This window comes from Bombus terrestris, chromosome 6 (genome assembly GCF_910591885.1).
Source record: "Bombus terrestris chromosome 6, iyBomTerr1.2, whole genome shotgun sequence".
NCBI lineage: Eukaryota > Metazoa > Arthropoda > Insecta > Hymenoptera > Apidae > Bombus > Bombus terrestris.
Genome location: NC_063274.1, coordinates 7,311,493 through 7,337,193, shown reverse-complemented (window position 1 = coordinate 7,337,193; position 25,701 = coordinate 7,311,493). Strand labels below are relative to the sequence as shown.

General features: G+C 27.8%; 5 protein-coding genes across 7 annotated transcripts; 3 read left to right on the top strand and 2 right to left on the bottom strand.

The window, feature by feature from the left end:
* Positions 1-232: 232 nt before the first annotated feature.
* Positions 233-6,146, top strand: LOC100643890 (protein king tubby). 2 transcript variants are annotated; one of them, XM_012309395.3, is made up of 8 exons: positions 233-1,953; positions 2,435-2,570; positions 2,633-2,725; positions 2,803-2,975; positions 3,044-3,211; positions 3,287-3,632; positions 3,707-3,859; positions 3,978-6,146. In XM_012309395.3, exons 1-8 carry the CDS (start codon positions 1,912-1,914, stop codon positions 4,109-4,111), a joined length of 1,245 nt encoding a protein of 414 aa, XP_012164785.1. In that variant the 5' UTR covers positions 233-1,911; the 3' UTR covers positions 4,112-6,146. The 2 variants fall into 2 exon arrangements, with proteins under 2 accessions (XP_012164785.1, XP_003396156.1); XM_003396108.4 differs by having other exon boundaries at positions 235-1,953; positions 2,800-2,975.
* Positions 6,147-6,478: 332 nt separating this feature from the next.
* On the bottom strand, positions 6,479-13,318 carry LOC100643764. Its single transcript, XM_003396107.4, has 7 exons — positions 12,847-13,318; positions 12,355-12,443; positions 12,134-12,279; positions 10,174-12,043; positions 9,887-10,093; positions 9,737-9,798; positions 6,479-9,650 (listed from the first exon to the last, which is right to left on the bottom strand). The coding sequence occupies exons 1-7, from the start codon at positions 12,966-12,968 to the stop codon at positions 9,459-9,461; spliced, it is 2,688 nt and encodes an 895-aa protein (XP_003396155.1). The 5' UTR covers positions 12,969-13,318; the 3' UTR covers positions 6,479-9,458.
* A 169-nt stretch (positions 13,319-13,487) lies between these two features.
* On the top strand, positions 13,488-15,707 carry LOC100649995 (protein Abitram). The gene is made up of 2 exons (XM_012309391.3): positions 13,488-14,344; positions 14,424-15,707. Exon 2 carries the CDS (start codon positions 14,598-14,600, stop codon positions 15,432-15,434), a length of 837 nt encoding a protein of 278 aa, XP_012164781.1. The 5' UTR covers positions 13,488-14,344; positions 14,424-14,597; the 3' UTR covers positions 15,435-15,707.
* Positions 14,774-18,077, bottom strand: LOC100643527 (4-hydroxybenzoate polyprenyltransferase, mitochondrial). Its single transcript, XM_012309392.3, has 7 exons — positions 17,946-18,077; positions 17,435-17,881; positions 17,175-17,341; positions 16,968-17,115; positions 16,491-16,684; positions 16,199-16,387; positions 14,774-16,117 (listed from the first exon to the last, which is right to left on the bottom strand). Exons 2-7 carry the CDS (start codon positions 17,775-17,777, stop codon positions 15,926-15,928), a joined length of 1,233 nt encoding a protein of 410 aa, XP_012164782.1. The 5' UTR covers positions 17,778-17,881; positions 17,946-18,077; the 3' UTR covers positions 14,774-15,925.
* Positions 18,078-18,094: 17 nt separating this feature from the next.
* Positions 18,095-21,023, top strand: LOC100643649 (UMP-CMP kinase). 2 transcript variants are annotated; one of them, XM_012309393.3, is made up of 3 exons: positions 18,095-18,230; positions 19,858-20,208; positions 20,316-21,023. In XM_012309393.3, the coding sequence occupies exons 2-3, from the start codon at positions 19,888-19,890 to the stop codon at positions 20,595-20,597; spliced, it is 603 nt and encodes a 200-aa protein (XP_012164783.1). In that variant the 5' UTR covers positions 18,095-18,230; positions 19,858-19,887; the 3' UTR covers positions 20,598-21,023. The 2 variants fall into 2 exon arrangements, with proteins under 2 accessions (XP_012164783.1, XP_020719090.1); XM_020863431.2 differs by lacking the exon at positions 18,095-18,230 and having other exon boundaries at positions 19,555-20,208.
* The last annotated feature ends 4,678 nt before the right edge of the window (positions 21,024-25,701 follow it).

Sequence of the window (25,701 nt, the reverse complement as noted above, 5' to 3'; positions counted from 1 at the left end):
AACGCGCTTCCATGTTGTTTTACAGAAGTATTTACATAAAATATTTTATGTAAGGGATTTAATCCAAAACAAGAAGAAAATTTAATTATTTATTTTACGCTACATATTATATTTTAGCTAAAAATTAAATTAAAAGTTTATCTATAGAAATAAGAAAAAGAAATTGCAATAACATATAATATTAAAACATAATAACATGATATTTTATATATAATATAATAAAAGAAACTGTCTGGCTTTATTTTAGAGATAAATTTTTAATAATAACTTAAACAATAACTTATAAGTATTTTTGTTTTAAAATTTAATTCATCATATATTTCTGTGTGTTAATATTGCCCAGCCAAATTTTATCCATGTAATAAGAAGCAAAATCAATTTAAAAATCTGAAGATATTATAAGTAAAATCGATAACTTTACTATTTTCATTTTATGAAAGGTATTATTTTTCCTGCGGTAAATAGCCGTAATTCTTTAATTATAAATTTCTGTAATACCTTTTTATATTTTACTCATATAATTATATTTTGTTTTGGATAGTTCAGGTAAAAAGAGAATGAAACAATGTGTGGATAATTGACATCTTTTTTAAAATACAAATCAATATTTCCTTAAAGAATAGATTTTATTGTTATTCTATATTTTTCTACAAACTATCTAACTGTTATTGTTCTCAAATATGATCTCAGAACTGTAAAAATGTGATCTCAGTAGACCAATGATTCCCAATCATTAATAATTATAAATTTCTTTCATAAATATTTTCATATTTACAATACATTTTCAATACATTTTCAGAAAACTTTAAGAATGTGACTGAAAGTTCGTTTTTAGTTATTATTCATAAATGTGTACACAATATTAATTCTCAATATAGCTACAACTTTTTAATAACTATAGTGCCTGTTTTCACATACTTTTTGGTTTTGTACAAAATGATTTTCAAAAGTTTATGAAATTAATAATTATTGGGAATCATAATTAATTCTTTATTTTATGAAGTATGAGCATTTAATGTATTTTATAAACTGCTACAAGAAAAGTAAGAAATATTATTTTCAAATAATTCATGCATAACATAAAATATATCTTTAATCACTCGACTGAGTAGTAATATAAAAAAATATGTAAAATATATACTATGAAGTTTACAACACAATAATGCATGTAAGTGTTAATAAATGTTATACATAGCTTGACTAATTTGAGAATTGTATAGTTATTGGATAGACTACAGATATTTATGCAAATTCATATTTTTATAAACGCAAAAAAAAAAGCTAAGTAGAAATTTATTTCACCTACTAAATAGTGCGAGCAGTCTAATTTAGATATTTTATATATTTTTGCCTTTTTAAATTTCTCATAAATGCATAAAAATCCGCGGTCTACTTATTAATCATCTCGACTTTATTCATTTTGATTAAGTTACGACTTTAAATTAACCCAACTATCCTAACTGTATCGCATAATTTAAGTTTCACCATTCTACGTAATGTTAATATTTGAATGCGTAATGAAGAACATATCTAATAATTCTCGAAAGTTAATAAAGGAAATAATTCGAAAATGCTTCCTTAAGATTTATTTCTTAAATGTTTTTAAACTGCTTTTAAAAAGAAATGCGCGGGAACTAATTCTGCTGAATGGAAATGCGCGATTTATTATTACTTATAATAGTTGTGTAGGTGCCTTTCCATGTAGTTTTTTGTAACTTTTCCCCAGCATAAGTACCAACAGAGCTAAGATTTCTCCCTAAAAATATGTTGGGGTTTTCCATCGTACGGTTGCCTAGGTAGCCACGGACGACGAAATATGTTTGGCGTAAACAAATTGGTTCTCGTGAGAAGCTGAATTATTTTGTGGAAATCAATCGCATATGACAGTTCTCGTTAGTACATATCGGCAATATGACATCTCTAGATTTAAGACAACAGAAACTCGAACAGCAGGTACGCGAGTAACAGATTTAAATACTTCTGATGATAATTTTGAAATGTTGAATTTTTATTTAAACCACAATCATGTATTTTGTATTTGTAATACTTTAAAAGATGAAAGAATGTTATTAGAGTACATATCATATTGTAGGAAGATAGAAATAATAAAATTATTTCTTTAGCTGGAATCTCAAATTATATTATACTATTATATATATATGTACACGCATACGTATACATACACAGAAAGTAGGTCATTTAAATATTTATAAATTTGTATATAGAGCAATTATAATATAATGGTCCTTTTATTGAAATTTGATTTGACAAAACAAAAATAATCTATCTTGCATTAAATTTGTAAAAAAACATTATCTTTATTTTATGTTTCTCACGTTTTTTTATATACATTTCTTATTGATAAATTCCAATTAAAAATTAGTATTTCAATTTTCTAAAACATTTGATGTTATAATGATTTTATCAATTACAGAGGCAATTAATTGCACAAAAAATGAAACAAAAACGACAAAGTGGTGCTGGTGGAATGGTACAGGCATCTAACATATCAAGCACTCAGCTTACAAGTCACTCTACAAAATGGATGAATCCAAACAAAGAGCTTCGAGGTAAGTTTAATGAGCTAAGAAAGTTAATTATAATGAAATATATAATTTTTGTTTTTTTTAAGGATATGATGGGCCATTACAGTTTAATATATCACAAACAAACCCAGATTTAAATACCTTTGCAGAAAATAAGGATGTGGAATCAAGAATTCATGGTATATTAATTAGATGTTTAATTTAATTTAATTGTAACTATAACAGATACATGAATGTCACATTTTTGTCATAGAAGTAAGTACAGAAGGAGGTTTTTATCAAACTATGGAAGCTGCAGATTGTGCAGATGAAGAATCGTCACCTATAGATATACACTCTCCTTCGGAATCTTTACCATGTCCTTCACCTCTTAGAGTAGCTCCATCAGATGTCGCTAGCACACTTATCAGTAGGGAGAATAATTCTTCAGTAAGTTCTCTTTTAACTAAAAAAAATGATATATCATCTAAAACATGTATCATTGATTTATCATTCAGAGTCCAGAATTAGAGGGAAACGTGGAAGGGAATATAGAGCATTTTGTATTACAACCAGCAAATAAAAAAATGCATTACAAATGTAGGATAACACGTGATAGAAAGGGTATGGACCGTGGCCTCTACCCAACTTATTTTTTACACTTAGAACGTGATTATGGGAAGAAGGTATGTGATTCTTTAGAAAATCTCTATAGAACAAATACATCTACAAAACGCAAACAATATATTTTTCATTTATAGATTTTCTTACTAGCTGGACGTAAAAGAAAAAAAAGTACAACAAGTAACTATTTAATTTCCACCGATCCTACAGACCTTTCAAGAACAGGCGAATCTTATATTGGAAAATTAAGATCAAATCTTCTGGGAACACAATTTACCATATACGATAATGGATATTCATTAATGAAAGATAATAAAAGAGACGATCGTTTTAATCCCAGGCAAGAATTAGCGGCGGTTATATACGATACTAACGTTTTAGGATTTAAAGGGCCACGTAAAATGACTGTCATTATCCCGGGAATGACATCGGATCAAAAGAGAGTTGAGATTTGTCCACGGGATGAGTCCGAAACACTTCTTGGTATATATAAACTATCATTTTAATGCAGATATTATTGAATCAATATTTTTACTCTTTATTTTTTATTTCCTCAGAACGATGGAAAACAAAAAATATGGACAACTTAATAGAATTACACAATAAGACTCCTGTATGGAATGATGATACACAGTCATATGTACTTAATTTCCACGGACGCGTAACTCAAGCGTCTGTAAAAAATTTTCAAGTGGTACACGATAGTGATGGTTTGTATTTTATGCCTTTGACATAAGGAAATATTTTAAATGAAAGGATACTTGGGAAGTTTGTAATAGTCACACTTCTGTAGATTAAAGAAAATCACTTTATGATTTTGTGTTTTAGTTGATTACGTTGTTATGCAATTTGGTCGTGTGGCAGAAGATGTTTTTACAATGGACTACAGGTTTCCATTGTGCACGCTTCAAGCATTTGCCATCGCTTTAAGTAGCTTTGATAGTAAGTTAGCTTGTGAATAATATAATTCATAATTGAGCGTAAAAATGATTATACATCTATGGGCGATAAACTAGATTGGTTAGAAGAATCTGCAATAGACAATCAACAGATTGTAATGATGTTTTTCTACAAGCATATCTGTAACAATAAGTATTCTATTGATATCTGATGTAAGGATAATCGGTATAAATCGTGTGTTCACTTTTCTTATATATGGATACTGTTTTTAAATGCTAAACATACATTTCACATTTGATGCATTGCGCCCAAGGATTAAGATAACAGTTATAATTGTATCGTTGTTGATCTTAACATATTGTGCTATAATGTGCATTTCGACTCGTATTGCACATGCAATGTTTTATTGTTAATACTTGTAATAATAATATTGCCTATAAACGTTCAGTGATAAATAATATACATGGTAAAGAATTATAATTTAAAAACAAACTGTACAATTTTTAATTTATATTTTATTAATTGTTTGCTCTCTTATCCAATATTTGAAATATTTTAAAATATGTTTGTGCAATCAAATGTCTGGTATTTACAAGGTTCACATTTTGGTATTATCATGATCAGGTTTTTACACAAACGATATTTTATAGCAATGATATTGATATTGATACACTGCACAATTTACTGCCTAAACAGATGATAATGAATCTTTGTATCAAAAGTATATGGAATACATATATGTCGAGTTGTTTTTATGCTATATATCTTTGCTTGAAGATATCAAGCACATTTTACATTCATGATAATAAAATAACAAAAAATTATATGAGAAATAAGATTAAAGGTAATATTTATCTGCAATGTTTTTTAGAACTGACATTAAGGAGATAAATGATCAGTTATTTGCAAACGGATTTGTATGTAATTTATTACTTTTTCTTAGAATTGGGAATAATCTTACAAATGACAAATATGTTTTTATTTATATGAAAATATGTTGTGTATAGCTCCCAGTGCATAATATTGTATTTCACTGTGTGAAAAATTTTTGAATATCTAAGTGCACTGGTCAAAGATATTGCTATAGCAGTGTAACCACGATTTCAGTGTACGTATTATAATGGATCTGTTAGTCATTGTCTAAACGTGTCATTCAAAATACATATCAAGTATTTTTATTTGATATACAACTTATTGTTCAAAAAACATGTTATCATTGACATAAAATCCCTTATATTTATAAAAATACCAAAGATATGTTGATACTTATGTATAATGTAGAATGAATTCATTAAAGCATTGATAAAAATATTTTTATGCTGTGCCTTTACATAACATTAATTGCACATTAGGGAATTGCAAAGAAAAACTTGACAATTTTTATTTCATTATGTAAATCTTCATCCATTGAATTCAACACTTATGAGCATTTTAATGATCATGTACTATTTTCATCAAATTTACAAAAGGTAAAGTTCATTATTATTTCAAAATTCCGTAAGATCATTTATTAGTGTGTTTTATGCAGCTGGGAATTAGATATATATGGTATTAAATGTTTATATATATAATAAAATAAGATAAAATAACAAAAGGTAAAGTGAGATGTAAACAAATGTAAAATTGCAACAAATTGCAACGCGAAAAACGGCATTATAGAAGTATTGGAGAAAATTTGTAACTTTATAAATTTTATACATCTTAAGTTTTGTTTGTGATAAAGTACTGCTATTTATAAAAAATGAATGTATATTTTATCAAAGAAAGGTGCTACTTAAAGCAAAATCATTTTTATCAAGATAAAGCAAAACCAATTTAAATACTATATAAGTAAACAGTATTAATATTATTTAGAATGTCAATTAGACATTTTGTAAGTGTAATATTTCATATTGGACTTATTTTTTACTTCAGTAATGTTAATACCGAATAGCATTTAAGTGTATTGATAATACTTTAATTGCGTGTGAGTGTGCGTGTACACATTAAAAAGTAAAATCTGTAATTAGCTTATCATGTTTAATGTTGTGAATTAAAGTGTTCAATGAGTATTATATTTTCATCAATCTGAAAATAAATACAAATTGTAACTTCTTATGGTTTGTTTTCAGATCCATAACTTATATAGATTTATATGAACTTTAATTTTGTATATAATAAATCATTCTTTAAAAAATGTTAAGAAATTATAATTCTTGGCACAAAAGGAGTAGAAAATGGTTGAAAGGTTTAATATTTATGACCATAACATTTATTAGTAGAGACTTTAATAGAAAAAGATCACATGAAAGTTTTACACCAATACTGAACGATAAGATTAGTGAACAGATAATTAATTCCCTTAGTTTAAATGTATAAAAAAAATTTTTTGTATTGAAATACAATGAAGGCACTTAAGGTCTAACATTCAGAGATATAAATAAAGGATATAATGTGACTATCACTTTTACGTTTATTATTTACAACATGAATACAAGTTATCAAATTTTGATTGAATATTTGTGTAATCAAAAGAAGAAATGATATACAGAAATACTATTCAAGAATCTTATTCTTGTGTCTTCCACTCTCATATTAAATATATTACTATTTTCAATATTGTTTTATCCTCATCAATATTTTTTTCTTTTCTATTTAAAAATATATCCAAACTAGAATCTTGTAAAACTAGACCTAATTTTACTTTTTACTTCTTATACCTTAATTTACCACTATAGAGGGGTGCCAAATTAATTGCATAGAATTATTGGTATTCGAAGAACATTTTAAAATATGATCAAATATATTCTATATTGTATATGTTATAAAATAACCATAAATCCAAGCTTATATCATTACAAATTCAAACATAACGCAACAAGCGCAACGATTTATCATAAAATATGTAGCATTAAAATTCAATGTCAAATGAATTCAATATCGAAGTTGTAACCATGCGTATAAAACTGATAATAACCTTAAAAACCACATTAATGAATGAGCACTTTATTGCTCCTCTTGCTGTTATTGCTTCAAGCAAAGAATTACAGAAGAGGAATGTTGAACAGAGTGTCAAGTATCAGAATACTAACTAAGACAAATCGTTTGCAAACTTGATTTAAAGAAACAAAATATATCATTTCATATAAATGTTTTTCCATGTACATGAAACATATTTGAAGAATCTATAATATTGCAAAGCCTTCTTTACAAATGAGTCCTTTGAAAATACCAAAGACTGTTCTACAAAGTTCATTGTGAAAGCTTTAAAATTTATATCATTAAAAAGCATTTCACGGATATCCTAATTATAATTATTACTCGTTTACTGATTTATTTATACAGAGTTTTGATATTTGATGTATTTACCATAGCATATTATTTTGTCAGCAATTAAAATAGTAATGGAACTTGAATTCAATATATATATAATATAATATATAGTATAATTGTATATTAACTGACAATGCATTTTTCTTAAGCATCTGTACGCTGTGATATGTTATAATTTTTAATTTCTTGGTTTAATATAAAAAATGATGTTTCAGGACGGAAATGAAATGCACAAGGTATACAATAAATGATGATTTATTGTACACATTGTTTAGTAAGCTCCATAGCATAGGAAAGAAGTGATGTCATTCAGAGATATTTATTAAAGTAACACAGAATATTATTTTTTAACAAATAATACTTTTTGATTAGAAACAGTAATTAATTTATTCTAGGAGGAGCTTACTCTATTTGTCCTAAAAGATAAATGCGGTATTTCATAGATATTTCAGTTTTCCATTTTTAATTACATTTTCTAATTTCAAATGAATTATATTTTTTATAACTTTGAAAGGCTATTGTAGAATGTACTACAAAACATTTCAAGAGTTTTAAATATTTTATATACATTTTTAATACGAATGATTAAAATTTTCAATTGTCAGCGTACTAAGCATATTTTTTGGTTTCACTTTAATATATAAATAGAATTATTAAAGATTTGCAATTTCTAATAATTAAATTGACATTGACCTCTTCTATGATATACGAACAATTTTTTAATTAACTTTTGGTAACTATAATTTAAGATGTAAAAGTTCATAAAATCAGAAGAGCATTCCACTAATTCTCATGTATTTAAAAGCATTCATTTCCAGAATATAGAAGTTATTATAAAAATCAGAGTTAAAAATATAAGTATTGCAGATCAGCAAGAAATTATGCTCAAGGGTATTAAAAATATACAAATATATCGCATAGAATCGATAATATACCATAAATTGCTGTGTATTCAATCTAATTATTTAATTTAGTACACATCATAGGCCATATATATTAAAAATGGTACTACATTATCTTGTTAGATGATTTTATACATTTTACATGTCGTTATAAAAATTTATATAATAATGATTAAACCCTAAACTTTTAATACTGTTCTGTAGAAAAAAATTGCATTAAAAAATTTCGATTTGATGTTTTTTCAGGCCTATCTATAACTACATGTAATACAAAATTCATATTTTGTATATACCCCTTTATGGAAATTATTATTTTTATCACTTGAATATTTTTGTTGTAAATTTTTATTCTCTTCAGTTTTTTTTTATGTGGAATGTGATTTTTTTGTAATAGTATAAAATAAACTTATTTCTAAATACTTTCTTAGGTTTAAATACTTTTCATATCAGTCCATTCTTACTATTTCATGTGATTTTCCTGACAATAAAGTTTATAAAAATGTCAGATCCAAAAATTTCTCTTATAGCTACACACAGCATGTTACTGGTATATTATTAACCCTGTAAGTGGAATACACACATCGTGCATATACTCTCTTGTTGACATACAATTCCATTTTATATTTAACAACATTTTTATAAAAAATGATTTTTATATATCTACACATGTAACAGGGATTATCTCATGCTGCAAATATAGCAATCCATATTCATTATATTTTTGTATTTTCGCAATATATGAAAATCATTCAAATTAAAATATAAGGACTCTATAAATAATTACTGAAAAGCTAAAAATTTGGAGGGATAATTTTTGGTTTTAAATATCTCAATATTTTAAAAAAAGCAATTTAGATAAAAGAAGGTTAACATGAAACATTATATTCTAAATAGTTTTTCAACAGATCATTTGATAAAAAAATTTGTACACCAAATTGTCATAAAGATATTTCATTTTTAAATTTGTTGTTTTCTTTATAAACATAAACAGTCTCAAAAAGGTTAGGAGTATGATATAAATTCAATTTCTTCTATTTTTTATTATTCTTGAAAATCTAATAATACTGAATTTTATCATCTTCCCTCCAAGGTCATAACTTAAAACATCTTTTATACAAGTTGCAGTATGAATACAGATTAAATTACGAATATTATTTAAAAACGCATACTTTGATTATGGATACCCCTTATAATTTTATGTATATCCTCTTTTTATATCTCCTTGAATATTCTTTGCGGTTGGCCTGACAAATCTAGGTGCTGGTATGCGTGATGGTGGTCTAGGAATAGCACTCATAAGATTTGAAGGTCTATTGCCTGTGTTCCAATTTGTTGGTTGTCGCAGTCTCGTTTTATTTTCAACTTTCATAACTGGTTTATTAGAAGCCTGTATGATAGTGTAACATTTAACAAGTAATCTTAAAAATTATTCGTAAACAAAGTTTATATACATAAAACAAACAAAAAACTTACTTCAACTTTTTTTACCATGTCTACTTCATTCTGTTGTTTCAATACAGTTTCTGTAGATAGATCTTAAAAAGATACATTAGTAAGTACTTCTTATATAGTCGAAACAATTAAAATTATATGAAGATTGTTAAATACACTATTGTAACTTACCATCAGTATTTATTGACTGACTAGATCTTGTAGGGCTTAATATTGGAGAGCTTGTTTTAACATTGAAGTCAATACTTAATGGTGAATCACTGTCGCAATTATCAATACCATTCTTTAGTATAGGAGAAGACAAATCTTTTTTTACACCAACCCAAGCACTTTCTGAAACTCGCCTATTTAATCCAGATGTTGCATCTTGTTTCAAACCTAAAATATAAGGAATATAAACATATTGTTTTTTATATAACATAATATATTTTTAATATCATAATATAAATATTACTAACTTTCTTCTTGCATCCGTACTATCTGATGCAGTTGTTCAATATTCATTGGCTGTGTTGTATATGAATTGTGGCTACTATCCGAACATGTACTAAGTCTATCATCTAAATCAGGTGCACTATGAGCGCTATGTGTACTTTCAATACTTTCTGTAGATCCTGCAGCACCTAATACATGAAGTTCCCCAACGCCTGTGTTCAATTCTAAAAGGCGTTGTTCAGAACCACTTCTCATTTTTCCGACAGAATATAATTTGTTTGCTAGAGTTTTTTCAACATCTCTTACAATGTTTGGTTGCGAACCTTTCATGTATCCATAGTTAGACACATTTGTACCTGTTATGTTAACAGTTTTCAACGAATTGGATACAAGATTCGGATTAGACTTTTGAAGAAACTGTGGCAATTTTGAAAACATCCGCGGTACATGTTGCTTCCGCTTCTGTAATTTTGAAATTGGTTTTACGAATGTAGCGTCAGCGTTATCAAATGATTCTGCATTTTCCATGTCAGTTTTGCCACCATGATTACTACTCTTTTTTGTGAATGTATAATATTTCTTTTCTGGCGAATTTTTAATACAAGCTCCTGCCTCGTCTGCTATTTCGGCATGAGGTTTAATTTTGTTAATTGGTGATTCCTTCTTATATGTATTATATCTATTTTCTATAGGAATATCATTCTTGACATTCTGGCTCAAAGCCTCATTGATTTCCTTCTTAGTTTTCCCAATTTGGTGTTCTTTAATTACATGATTGTAGGTACAATCCAGTCTATGATCTCCACTTTTGTGTATTTCCGATAATAATTCTTTCCTCAATGTCGGCGCTTTAAAATTTGAATTTAAAACTGTGTTGTATACTCGAGATGATTCTAAAGGCTTAGGCTTGGTAATCGTTCTATACGTGAAATTTAACATGTCTATACTTTTGGGAGTTGACTGGTTACAAAGAGGAATAGGCAACTTAAATATAGGGTTGAAAGCATCATCATGAAGTGTAAAAGAAGAATCTATAGAAGGTATGGAAGGTTCATTATCTTTCAATACATCATGAACTATATCTTTTTGCAAATCGTATACTTGATCTTTATCACATTGCATATCATTTTTACCAGTTGAAATTATACCATTGATTACTTTTTCAGTATCTGCTGTACAATATGTAGTATCTAAAATATGCGAATTTTCTGCTTTTTGAAAAACCGAAGGATATGTAGTGTTTAAATTGCATAATTCTTTTCTCTCACTATTTTCTGATTGTAATATTTGTGTATTAGTATCATCTTTATTTACATATGTGGAAGACAACTTAGTTATACTAAATCTATCTTTATCTGAACTTGATAACACAACCATTGCAGAAGCTTCATCAGCATTATAAGTTTCATTTAATTCTCTTCCAATGTCATCAGATTTATTTGTAAAAGTCTTATTCGTTGTGCTCAGGCAGTAGCTTTTGTTATTGTCTGCTTCATTACTTTTTAAGAAAGTTTCATTGACATTTGAATCTTTAATATCTTCACACTTGTAAATTTCTTGACTGCACAACTGAGTTATATTTAAAGATTCCTCATCTCTGTTACATTCTGTATTATGTAATGAATCATCTCTAGGTAATGAAGTGATAGATGAATAAAAAATAGAAGGTTGTGAAACGTTCATCAGTGGATCACTAAGGCCAGGTTCCATTAAATTAATAAATGAGTCAATTCCCTTTGATTGAGACATATTTAAGAATACTTCCATGCTTCCTTGGCCTGATGTTACAGGCTCATCAGGAAGAAAATTAATATTTGTATTAGGTGTCATTTTTAACATAGGAGGCACAGCTTCTTCTTTGTTTGTAGTAGATATGTCTGAATATTTGCTTAACTACATATGAAAAAGAAATATACTTAAATTTAAACTTACACTTTGAGTATATATACTATACATATATTATATAAATATAAATAAACTTACATCTTCCTCTATATTTGAAAAATTTGAAGTTTTCCATGTATTTGACACAGGTGAAGATAAAGATTCCAAAATAGATTCAAAAGTAGTTCTACTAGACCGTTTCTTCGATCTCGTAAATGTTCTTGTGTCAATAGATTTTTTATTAGCTAAATAAAAAATATATAAATTAAACATATAAAATAAATATATTGTAAAAAAATGATGACTGACATTTTCAATACCTGAAAAAGTTAATTCTGGTTCAGTTTTTAACCAGGTGTACAAATCATGGACAGTGGATTCCATTTTATATTCTGATGGTATGTACAACCTAACAAAAGATATAATTCATAATCATTAGCTATTCCTTCAACAGAAGCTTACATAGACAAATATAGAATCTACCAAATGATTCATTAAACTAAAATACGTATTCTTGCATACATTATGAAATATATGCTTTTTAAATTCTTATAAACTTATTCTTATAAGCTTATAAGCTTGTTATATTTTTAGTAATAAAAATAAAAAAAATATAAGCTTAAAGAGCATTTCTATAAAACATCAGCGAATTTTTTTATTAATTTTAAAAAAAGATTTTTAATGTATGATAATAACAAAGTATGATAATCTTATAAGAAAATGACAATTCTTTTGAAATTTAAACAGTAGTTAAAACAATTCAACTATTGTAAACATTCGACATAATTACAAATTATTTTAAAACTACTTACCAGCCATCACTATCATCAAAATCCAAAACAGACACATCAATAATTTCAGCTTCATCAATAAGGCTCGTATCGTTTGTATACTGCTGCCGCACAATTTCTGTATCCACTTTCCTTTCTGACATGTTTTGCTCAGATTACAATATTAAAAGTTCCGATGAACACATATTTTACCGTTAAAGTGCCTTTTCCCGTTCAGTTCGATGACGTGGTAGATATATAAAAATAGTGTCACGTTTTGCCAAGTCATTTACAAAATTCCTCGGTATTCGGCACCGTTTACAGTTCAAAAGTATATATGTTAAAATGAATTGAACCCTTGACAAACATAACCACAGATAGGACAATAGGAACTTTTATTCGGGACTTTCAATTTGTTTTCAAGAAGAATCAACGCAGACCACGGTACAAAAGAAATTCATAGAAGGTTCGTTTTATTGCATTTTCTTTCAACTTCCTTTGACTTTCCTTTTATAGATATCACTTTACTGTGGTTTAATATCTCTTTCACAATCTGTTTTTTCCAAGCTTCATTTGTCCAATAGAGTCTCATCAAATCTAGGGAATAATGAGTAATAGCCTTTAGTTTTTACTTCAGAACATGCCTTTAAAGAACAGATTGTAAATTTAATTACCGGTAGAGAGTAACAATTTTCTTGCACTAATTATACATATAGTTAAGTAGTTTTTTATTTTTCTCTCAGAATTCTTTGATACATGGTTTTAAAAATGTTATCCTAGGCTATGTAGAAAATAGCGCTTTAAGAGGTTTAATTATATATTAGTGATATTGATATTATATATTAGTGATATTTGTGATATTAGTAAAAAGAAGATTAGATAATAACAGAAAAACAATAAAAATGTTAATAATCTTGTAGAAAATATTTTTTAACGTTCAATTTCTTTCTTTCATGTGTAGTATCTTATTTTTTAAACTGATATCATTTTAAACCAAGTTTGTTATATACGTATTTCCTACCTGGTTATATAAAATATAGAGTATAAGGTGTCCAAATTTCTCCGATCGAAGTCAATTCGACTTCAGAGTTTGTTAGGATCAAAATTTATTAGAATATCTTATAAATATAAATACAGAAGAGATATTAGATATGTCTATGTAATATCGTAAATGTTTTTGCATATTTCATTTTGTAAATTAATATTAAATGATTGAATGTAATTAACGTAACTAATAAAATTTAGTTATTACAATAAATTATTTGATTATTTTACAAGTTCGTATGTTCATTAATAATTGAACTTAGATATTATACATATTATATTAGACAGTACTGCAAATTCATTTAATAATTATCGTTTGTAATAAATAGTTTCAAATAAAACTAGCAAAGTGAAAAATGATTGACATGCATTACATATGTTTAGTTTAATGTAGATATAACCTAACTTTTTTCATGATTGTTTATTGTCGTGTTTATCTGTGGTAATAAGTGTAATTATATTAAGAAACAACTGATTTTGTGCATAAGATAAAGACGTAAGTTTTAAATGTTACTTTTGAATGATCAAGATTCTTTAAGTTTCGTTAATCTTATAATATAATATTTTGTTTTTAGCGAAAAAATTAGAAGAAGTTAAACAGCAATATTTTTTAAAAACGACAAATTAGATTAACTATATAATCTAAAATGTACATTTAAGGTACAATATCTACCTTAACTTTGTTAAACGAGCTTTAAATAAATCTTCACACTATTAAAAATTTATCCATAACGAAATTTATTATTTTAATGATGAATATTAACTCAGATAACAATGAACCAGTAGAAAAAAGAATTAAATCTAATGATATAGAAAATGATTCATTCAGTGTTTTAGAGGATGAAAGTAACACAGATAAACATTCTGAATGTCAAAAAATGGTGGATTTAATAGATAATGAAGATGAAAGTACTTTGCTATCAAATAAAGATGATGATGATAGTTTATTTCCATTTCCTCCTGACAATGATGTTTCAGACATGTTGGAAGGAGTAAAATATCATGGATCATTTCCTACAATTACAGATCGATATTTTACGGCTTATTATAAATTAGATGTACAAAGTCCCGCAGATGACATTTGTATTTTAATGCATAGTAACCGAATTTGCATGCTTACTCTTGCTCCGAGTCATGCAATTCTTCAAGATGATAAACATATAATAAAAGTAGACTTCAAAGTTAGCAATAAATTAGATAGAGTTCAGAATAAAGTTTCTGGTAAAAGTAAACATGGTGCTCAACCTTTACAAATGAATTCTAATATTTGCATAATTACTTGTTCAAACAAAAAAACGTATGTTATAAAATGTTGTATAATTGGCAAATTGGTAGAAGTAAATGAAGCACTAATACAAAATCCTAAGCTCTTGTTGGAACCTCCACATAGAGCAGGTTACTTAGCTATAATACTGCCAAATATAAAACTTTTAGACAAAATGAAGGAATCCTTATTAACTCAAGAACAATATGACTTGAAGATGCTAGAGCGAGGAAGCACTACAAATCACTTGGAAATATCAGAAATATGCACATCAAATACTTTATTAAAAAATGACCTAAAAATAATAAATAAGAAAATTTAATTACTTACTATAGTGAAAACCAAATTACATTATATAATCTTATTTCCAATTGATTTCATTTGGTTAAATAATATTATATCATTTCATTTAAACCTTCAATATGTACTATATACATAAAAACATTTACTTATATTTTTGTCTATTATAATCAATATTTCAGAACAGTAGTTCCAGTAACTGTTTTAACTATCTACACTGCTGTAATCTTTGGTGTACCTTTCAGTTCATAAATTTGGAATAGTATTAAATAAAAATTATTTTTATTTAAATTAATCCAACGAGTTGAATTGTCAATGATACTAAAGACACCTTGGTAAAGATTGTAATTAATAATTGTTTTATGGCACCTAACATATAATTAAAACTATGTAATTCTTTAATTTACTGGAACCAGCCAGTTATTTACCTCGTGCCTTCTGTCTATTACATATAATTTGCCTCTGTAGTATCTCAGTTCATATATTTAATAATCATTTATAATAGCGATGCAACTACTGTTGCTTTTCTTTGATAAAAGTAAATTCGTTTTCTGATTTTTGCACGATATTGTCATCTTTTTTACATTTAGTATCTTTTATGAGATTCCCTAAAATAATTCCTGCAAAGAGAATCATTCCTATCCTGTGATTAGAGATGAATTTTTTGGCACAGTCTGCAGGATTGTTGATATTCAAACTATAAATCTAAAACGATATGTACATTTAATATTTCTTTAGATTATAACTTTTCCTTATATACTTGTTTCAAAATTATATAATGCATACCTGATTAACAAGATGTGTACCAACTAATCCTACTGCTGTGTAATATGGCCAAGTCTGTGCAGTTAATATACCTGATGCAAGTAACCCTGTTATCATAATTGTGCTGAATCCAGATAAATAAAGTTTAGTCTTATTTCCGAACTTTAAAGCTGTTGATTTTATGCCTACTATAACATCATCCACTTTATCCTATAATTAAAAAGTAGAGAATATATGAAAGCACATTAAAGTAAATTATGGCAGTAAATTATGTAACATATTAAATTAAATATATTAGAAAGTTGAAATTTACCTGATGTGCATATATAGTATCATATAAAAGTGTCCAACAAATTCCAGCAGTATAAAGTGGCAAGCATACAGACCAATTACATGAACCATGCACTGCAGACCAACCCAAAAGAGCACCCCAGTTAAAAGTCATACCAAGGATCAATTGTGGCCAATATGTTACTCTTTTCATAACTGGATATACTATTACTAAGACTGTAACAAAAAGTTTAGTGATTTAAAGATATTTACTTTAACAGCATTTCTAAATTTTAATTAATAATTTTCTGAGAAAGACTAGTAAACTTTAATCATGAAACACAATCTTTTTTGTATCCTCTATTACTGATAAGATTATCTCCAGTTACTTCTTTATATATATATATATATGTAATAAATTATAATAAAGATAATGCTTTGAAAATTGAAAATGATTTGGTATTAATTAATTGATAAAATTAAGAAATACTGTTTTATATAAACTGTTTAAAAGTAGTACCTAGTGAGCTTGCACCCAATATAATACTATAAAGATTTAGTTGCAACAATATAAGCAATCCCAAAGTTAATTGGCTTCCAAGGAAAATCAATGATTGTAGGGGTGAAATTTCCCTAGTAACCAATGGTCTATCTTTTGTTCTGGCTACCTAGCATTAAAATGTCCTCATAATATCTTATCTTAAAATATTTGTTAAAACAATATTACCATTCCATCAATATCTTGATCCCACATATCATTTATGATGCATCCTGCTCCACGCATGATGAATGCACCCATTCCAAAAAGAGATAAAAGTCGAAGGTCTGGTAAGGCACCTGGTGCTGCTGCCATGGCTATACTCCAACCACATGGCCAAAATAATAACCAAGATCCTAGATTTATAAGTTACTGATAATTATTTATATAAATTACATTCATTTTATATTACGATTGTAATAATAATTTTTAACTAACTTCTTTCTTACCTATTGGTCTATCCAGTCTTATGAGTTTCAGGTATGGTTTTATTTTAGGTGGAGAATTATTTACTAATTTTTCAAATGTGAGTTTTTGTTTTGACTGAACATTTGCTGCTTTAACAAATTCTGTTGTTTCATCACCTATATTTGATAAGATCTTAATTGACTTTAATTTCTTTTGCTTTGGTGTTTTATCATTTTCATAATTATGTTTATCATACATGCAAGACATAGTATGAACCGTATTGCAAGAGTAGTTTACAACACATTTTCTTTGATTAAATTGCAGGTAAAATTTTAAACATTTCCCACGTCCAAATAATTGTTGATACAATCGCATCATTATCATAGTTTCGTGTTTTATTAGTTGTAAATAATATTTAGGAATCTGACATAACCTCAATTTCCTTTAATTCACGTCATGTTGTGGTTAAATATAAATTACTGCAAATACTAATCGTACATTTTGCTTAGTAATGTTATTAAGTATATCTTTTAAGTCATCTTGATAACAAACCTTGTGGTATTTTTTACATTACATAAGAAATACAATAAAACGTGCTATAAAACTGAATCGTCATACTTTACAGCTGAACTACATGGATATAATCTTGCGTAACACACTTCGCATGTGCACAATACGCAATCGCTTAGTATATTTTGATACGCCGATACTTACGATACATTGTACTGCGAATACGATAAATACATGGTAAAGTAACATTTCAATTATTCTGATTCGAATCTGCTGACACATTCAAGAAGATCCTGTTTAATTGTATATAATATTTTCTTAATTTAAGTAAGTATAAATTAAGTAAATAATAATTAGATAATATAGAAATATACTAAATAAAAATATACTTAAATATTGTGTTATATAGAAATAACAAAGAGATAAAGACGTCATAATTCTATTTCATTAAAACATATTTCATAAAAATATTGAAATTTATATACGCATACGTCACCATACACGTATGTCATAACATATGATCATAAATAAATGAAAAAGAATAGAATTTTTTTATGCATATATAATACTATATTATATATTAATATATACGATAATAATATTATCAATTATATATATACATTAATCAATTAATATTTCACAAATGCTTTTGATGTTAGTTGTAAATGTTAGGATTATGATAGATAGATAGATAAATCTTTAGCGAATATGTGGGTGGAGGAGAGATCCTGCTTCTCCCCTTGCATTTCTCTTTCTTTCATAAAATATAACTTAGCCTAATCTAACTATCTTAAAATCCTAACATATCTACCCCGCAAACGTTAATTTCATAAACACGTTAATCTCATGGACGTAGAAATATAGTGACCGAGTAATAACTGAGGGGAGTTGAAGCGACTTCAGCGGGAGAGAGGCGTAACATTTGTGACATTTGTGATCGTAAGCATGGATATGTTCATGAGTAGAAGTAAATCAGAAAATTGGTCAGGACAACGTCAACACCTCAACGGTACTACCAGATAGAGCCACTATGGTTCATATACCCAATTACTTACAAATCCCGCTTTCCGGAAGTGACTTCACATGCTACACCAGCCAATGAAATTTGTACTGAGTCCCTGTATTTCTATGTCATAATTAATTCATCAAAATAACGATTAGATAAACAGGTCTCGACACTCATCAGGGAAAATCTAGAAAATTGAGCCATGTTTAGGCATGAAAAATCAACATGAAAAGTCAGCAAAGTCTGTGTTTTTGCGAGATAGACAGAGATGGCTGGAATATCTCTGTCTCTATCTGAGATACTTACAACATGTCACGCATGCGCAGAACGAAAACCTTCTTCTATGTTGATTTCTTACAACTAGTCACGGCTTAATTTTCGAACAATTTTCCCTAGGCTCCAGTATATGGGTGTCGAGACTTGTTTATATATTCATGATTCAAATCTATTTATCTTGTATCATCTACATCCTGTGTTAGTAGAATGATAGGATAATTAAATTGATATACATATATTCTAGTATATAGTATACATATCAATGATTTTTCTCGATTCAATTTTCTGATGGTTTTCCCTAGCAGGTGTTGAGACCTGCTTACAGGACTGTGGTATTTTTATTTATTTTAACGAAATAAAAAAGATTTTTAATCTCATGCATTTAAAAAAAAAAATGACAATAACTGTACTATTTTTTCGATTTTCCCCGATTGAGTTCTTCTTGTAATAGTAAAATAAAGCTTCCTAAAAAAAAAAAAAAAAAAAAAAAAGGATTGTAATGAAATAGTCAAAATTGGAAAAAGTCGTTAAACTGTATAACCAAAAACCTTGTTCTTGAAAAACCCCCATAAAATCTCCATGTTAATATTCGTAGGACGATAGATGAGTATAGCTACTTACTACGTGTAACGTGTAACTGATTACGATTACTGGTGTTATTTTATGTTCAAGATACTTTCAGGAGGACTGCGGCTATTTAAAATGTCTGCAAAGCAGAAATTCGAAGTTTTATTTATTTTGGGTGGTCCTGGTGCGGGTAAGGGAACATTGTGCAGGTACATCACTAAAAAATATGGTTATGTCCATTTGTCAGCTGGAGATTTGTTAAGAGAGGAACGTATGAAACCGAATTCAAAGTACGGAGAACTTATCGAAAATTATATCAAAGATGGAAAAATTGTGCCAGTCGCAATTACTTGCAGTCTTCTAGATAATGCCATGCAGACCAGTAATAGTCCGCATAAAAGGTTCCTGATTGATGGTTTTCCAAGAAACCAGGACAATATTGATGGTTGGAATGAGGTACAAAGATAACAATAAATATCTTGTTTAAATAATGAAAGATTCTATACGAGGACGAAATTGTATAATGCTTACCTTCTTTTTATAATATCTTTTATTTAATTTAGGCAATGTCAGAAAAATGTGTAATAAAAGGAGTATTGTTCTGTGAATGTAGTAAAGAAGTATGTACCCAGAGATGTTTAAAACGTGGTGCAGCAGGAAGTGGAAGGTCTGATGACAATGAGGAAGTTCTAGTCAAAAGACATGAAACTTACATCACACATACATTGCCTATAATTGAGTATTTTGAGAAGCAAAACTTGGTATACAAAGTTAATAGTATGCAATCACCAGATGAAGTATTCGAAGATGCTAAAGAGGTTCTATCTAAAATTGGATGGTTATGAATTAGTAGGGAATGTTAATTGATCTCAGTGAGATCAAGTTATAATCCATTTGCATTTAATGTTATTTTATAAAAGAAAAAAAATGTACATATATATATGTATTGTAAGAAAATTTAATTCATACTATTCCAAATATTATATTTATACCGTTTTTAATTATATGCTAGGAATACTAATTTGCTTTGGTTTCAATATATACCTTTAGTATTTTTTAGTTTCTTAGTACAGGTAGCATAATGATCCATATGCATACTTCTTTAACATTACAGCAATTTTATACAAGAATCTATAAATATTTTATTGCGATTTTTATTATTATCTATATGGGAGAGCATTTGTAATACATTTGATATTGTTTAAAATGCTTGTACTGTTCTCATTTGAATGAAATGTATTATACTATATAAAATATATTTTTGCTGCAAACTTGTTTTTTACTAGATCTTTGTTTATAAATCTGATGCTTCAATTACACTTTCATAATTGAACATTATAATCGAAAATATTGATTTTATATTACATAGCATTCATAAAAAAATATTATCAAGAGTTTAATTAATTGATATTGAATTGATTGTTTTTTGAAAGTACGATATCTTTTTCATCACTTTTCAATAATCATTCTTGTTATAATTTATAATCTCTTGGAGGATATTTATATATGTATATGTATATCATTACATAGATGGTTATCATTAAGATCAATGATCAGTCTTTTCATGGTTATATATTCCATTTTTAAAATAAGATAGATACGTGATCGTACATATCGAAAGATTCTTTTAAAATTTTAACAATTTAGTTTAAATATTGAGCTCCTTTAGAGAGGCAACCAAATGTACGTTTGAGTATAATTTTGCCATACTACAGGCGATAATGATTTCGTATTTTTATTTTTTAAATACGTAAAACAACTATTATTTACTTAAACAAATATAATTATTTAGATAAAATATCAAATATTTAGAAAATTTAGGTACAAAAACTTAAGTGATTATTAGAATTCTCCAAAAAGAATGCATTTTATTGAAAAAGAGTAAGAAAGAATAAATTCACAATGCAATTATTTGAATTATTGTAATATAGATATAAAAGATTTTGTAGGAAGAGAAAAATTTATTTGCAAACCCTGCATTTATCGACAACCATTTTCGAAATATTTTTAGAATATATAATAAACACACATAATATACAATAAATGTTCATAGAATGAAGCATATTACTAATGAAAATGTGAACAATATTAATTGACAATGACGTATCCGTTCCGAGGTCACGTATTAGCCTATGAATCATTGAACTCTCAAGATATTGGATATTGTGTAGCACAGTGTACACAGATCATCTCGTAATTCAGTTCTTGTTGAAAAGAGGATGATTTCTCGTCCTAAAATAGATTGAAAATCTATTCGAATAAAAATATCTTTATTAAAATATTTCTAAAAAAAATTATTCTTGAACATAAAACTTTCATAAATAACATTCTACCAAATACATTTCATCACCACTTTAACTATAGCTTTCATAGAGCAGGATAAAAATGTTATTCAATAATAATAATAGTTCTTATCGAAATTATGTAATTTTACTGAATGTATAACATATGTTTTACTTAAATAAGTAGAATTTCTATTTATGTGACATTTCTTTATGACAAATGATTTTTGTTACGTTAATCTTCGATCATGAATTCTGAATAAGAAAAGAGAAACTGAGCAGATGAAGTTTAAAATCTAAGGACTGGAACCCGAATCGGCTGCACGTGTGTTCGATTTCGAAATACTTTCCATACAAAAGAACTTCATTCGACGTCTTCAAGTTTTTTTCTGGATGAAGAATAATCTCCCGTTAAAACTATGAAGTTCACATTACGTAATCTCTTATGCTTTTGACCTAAAGACTAATTAAGTTTTAGATATATTGTTAAGATTTTTATTAGATAAATACATATTTTAATATATATATATATATATATATATATATATATATATATATATCTTTTAAACTATTATTATCTATACAATATAAACGCGCACAAAATTTATTTATACGTTTATTTATATAGACATTCACATTTTATTTTTATCCCAATAAGATTGCATTAATATTAGGATGAAAAAGAAAAAGGATGGAAAAGTTTTCTACGCGGAAAAGATCGTTTATAAAATGGGAGACAAAAGGCAAAGTAGAAGTTGAAATTGTGCATTGAAAGAGCATGTTTTAACGTGCCTTCACCAACGAAAGATTGACCCGTTTTCAACTTTCTCATCGAGGTAGCCGAAATATATATCGTAAATGAGCCACCACGAACCAGAATCCCTGATGTGTGAAAATAGTCCTCAACAAAGCTACCAATGCCTGGCAGTTGGCAGTAATTTTATGAAATTTTCCACAATTCATATCTTTATTCAGTATCAAATCACTCGGTTATCAGAGTTTTGCGTTTAATAACCGCGACTCAATTTCCCTGTATCGACTATCTTGGAATAAACCGCATTTCTATTCCACACGGTAATCTTTATTGGTCATGCTCTCTATGATCTCTGTAATTTCCTCTATATACCTTTTTTCATTACGTATCGAACAATTTCTGAAACCACGAAAGAGCATAATAAAAAATAGATGAAATCAAAAAGTTTGTTTAAAAAAAATTTTTTTTTTTGTTTGAAGAGAAATAAGAAATATTTTTGAAATATTCTATCTGAAATATTTTTTATTCTTTATTCTATAAAAAATCACATAGTTTTCGTCGTTGGATCTTTTAGATTTAATAGTTATGTTTAAGTTTCAAAGCTCATTTCTACAATTCATTTTTTTCTACTGCTGCGCGATACCATACGCGCCTAAAGCGACAACTTTTGTGAAATTTTAAATCGCGCGATAGATGTGGTTATCTATTATGAATTGTAACAAAAGTGCCTTGATTATTTTATCATAATTATACACGTAATCAACAACGTGACTCCTACAAAAATATCTGATTGAATCTACAACCGAATATCTCAAGATATTCGATGGAGATTCGGTAACTATACGTTGACATGATGACAAATCGAGTGAGTTATCGACGAATTTATGAACAAAGTCCGTCCAGTTTCCTGAAATTTATTGTTAATATTTGTCTTCTTCTCGCATTTACATGATTTTTCTGAAGTGATAAATAGAAGTTTCTTCGTCTAACTTTCTTAAATTTCTAAAAATAACCAACTCTCTATGAAAAGACGATTTCCATATGTAAGTCATCAAAGCCGTCCTAAATTCTATATCAGATGTACCAGAGATTCCATAATAAATTCTTGTTCGAATGAAAACTTATTCGTCATTCGAATAAGATTATACCTGTCATTGGTATCAAAAAACCACATCGATCACGCTAGGTTCCCATTCAACCATATTTTCTCTATGATCAAGTTAAGTTTCGGGATACTATCCCCAGTGATTCACTTGAGAAAAGAAGGGGATTCATCTCACCCCTCTCTATTCTAGTTCCCTAGATATGCGCGCGTCCATTTCACCACGTTTCCGCTTCGGCGCTATACCTACGTCATTCGCCATTTTCCAATTAGAACGTCAGCACGTTGACTTCCTTTTTTTCCCACCAGAAACATTCCCTGGTACACGTGATTTCGGTCAGTGAACTTGTCGCGAACTTTTCCGATATTTTCCTCTAGTTGTATACGGCAATTACACTCTAAACATGTGCCAATTCCACAGGTTTATGTAATGCTACAATTTTCTTATATTTTTCTTTCCACAATTATCTTCGAACGTTGAGTTTTTCTGTATAAATAAACTTGACTGATAGAGTTTGTCGAGTCGTGATATTTTTCTCTACAATCGAAATTTTCTATAATAATATCTATTCTCTGATTTTACGTTTGGTGTGTCGTCTTTTTTTTATTAAGTATGCCAGAGCCAATTGAATTAATATTATTATCCTATCTATAATCTGTAACTTGGAAATTCATTAATAATATTAGTTAAATTATTCTGCAAAAAGGTGCAGACAAATTTCATAAGTTTTTGGATTTCCCATAAATACATAAAAATTGGCAATTTAGTTATAAGATATCTATAGTATAGTTGTCGAAAGGAATTCGAAAGACTCGATACAGGTTAGTTCGCTAATGGTCAGAAAGTAGCAGTAAAGTTAACCAAACGTCACCATCAAATTCTACGTGTTTGTGTATGTAAAATATAATAAACGGGATATTCTTTTATTACTTCGGGTCCACTCTAAGAAAGCATTCGATACTAAAAAGAGACAATAAAAAAGGTTCACATAAACGTACGACCTACTTATCCTTGTCATTGGGTTATAGCTACTTTGTGGTTCCGTTGGTCCTCCTTGAGTAACTGAGCCTGAATAACTGAGCTTACTGAACCGTATGCAATTAATTCTTAAACTATAAAGAGAGAGATGTAAGAATTAATAATCTGTGTAACATTCACGAGTATGTTCAAGATCATATTAGGTTAGGAAGAATATGCATGAGTGTGTGTACAAGCTTCTAAGTTGATGTTATTATCCCGATATTAGCACTGCATACTCTCAAAGGTCAATTGGAAATAATAAAAATAAACGTTATTTTCAAGTACATTATCTTCTGTATCACAGATGAAAATAGAACAGAGAATCGCAATGATCTACATGAAAATTAGAAATATCCAATTACAATGATTAACGTACAGATATGTTATAAAATTAAAAATACTTTTGGGATGTTGTATCTTAAAGAAAATGCATATTATAAAAATATTATGATTTGGCTGATAGTTTCTCAGGAAGTTTTTTTTAAATCATATTAAGTTCCTATATAATTGTTATGAAATTTTCTAAATTTGATTAGCAAGCTATATTGATGAAATTCTATATTTAACTTTTACTGTATTTATCTCATTAAATTTAACCCAGTAAATAAACAAGTAAACAAAAAATCTTGTTCGGGGAAGAAAGGAAAGGAAGAAAAGGTCTCGTCCGTCGGGAGTAAACAGTCAAAGTCAACTCTTTTCATGACTCTTCGATCTTTCTTCCTTCCTTGTCGTATTCCTTGGAAGAGAGACAGATCACAGTGCGCGTAATCCTCCGGTCGCATCGATAAGA

Bases quoted from the DNA above. Each gene is read 5' to 3' on its own strand.
- LOC100643764 (XM_003396107.4), bottom strand. From the start codon at position 12,968: ATGTCAGAAAGGAAAGTGGATACAGAAATTGTGCGGCAGCAGTATACA. The intron at 10,094-10,173 runs GTTAGTAATATT...CTTATATTTTAG, and splicing joins AGTACGGATGCAAGAAGAAA to GTTTGAAACAAGATGCAACA. The intron at 9,799-9,886 runs GTAAGTTACAAT...TATCTTTTTAAG, and splicing joins TCAGTCAATAAATACTGATG to ATCTATCTACAGAAACTGTA.
- LOC100643890 (XM_003396108.4), top strand. From the start codon at position 1,912: ATGACATCTCTAGATTTAAGACAACAGAAACTCGAACAGCAG. The intron at 2,571-2,632 runs GTAAGTTTAATG...GTTTTTTTTAAG, and splicing joins TCCAAACAAAGAGCTTCGAG to GATATGATGGGCCATTACAG. The intron at 2,976-3,043 runs GTAAGTTCTCTT...TTTATCATTCAG, and splicing joins GTAGGGAGAATAATTCTTCA to AGTCCAGAATTAGAGGGAAA.
- LOC100643649 (XM_020863431.2), top strand. From the start codon at position 19,849: ATGTTCAAGATACTTTCAGGAGGACTGCGGCTATTTAAAATGTCTGCA. The intron at 20,209-20,315 runs GTACAAAGATAA...TATTTAATTTAG, and splicing joins ATATTGATGGTTGGAATGAG to GCAATGTCAGAAAAATGTGT.
- LOC100643527 (XM_012309392.3), bottom strand. From the start codon at position 17,777: ATGATAATGATGCGATTGTATCAACAATTATTTGGACGTGGGAAATGT. The intron at 16,685-16,967 runs GTACTACTTTTA...TTTTTGTTACAG, and splicing joins ATTGGGTGCAAGCTCACTAG to TCTTAGTAATAGTATATCCA. The intron at 16,118-16,198 runs GTATGCATTATA...ATATCGTTTTAG, and splicing joins GTACACATCTTGTTAATCAG to ATTTATAGTTTGAATATCAA.
- LOC100649995 (XM_012309391.3), top strand. From the start codon at position 14,598: ATGATGAATATTAACTCAGATAACAATGAACCAGTAGAAAAAAGAATT.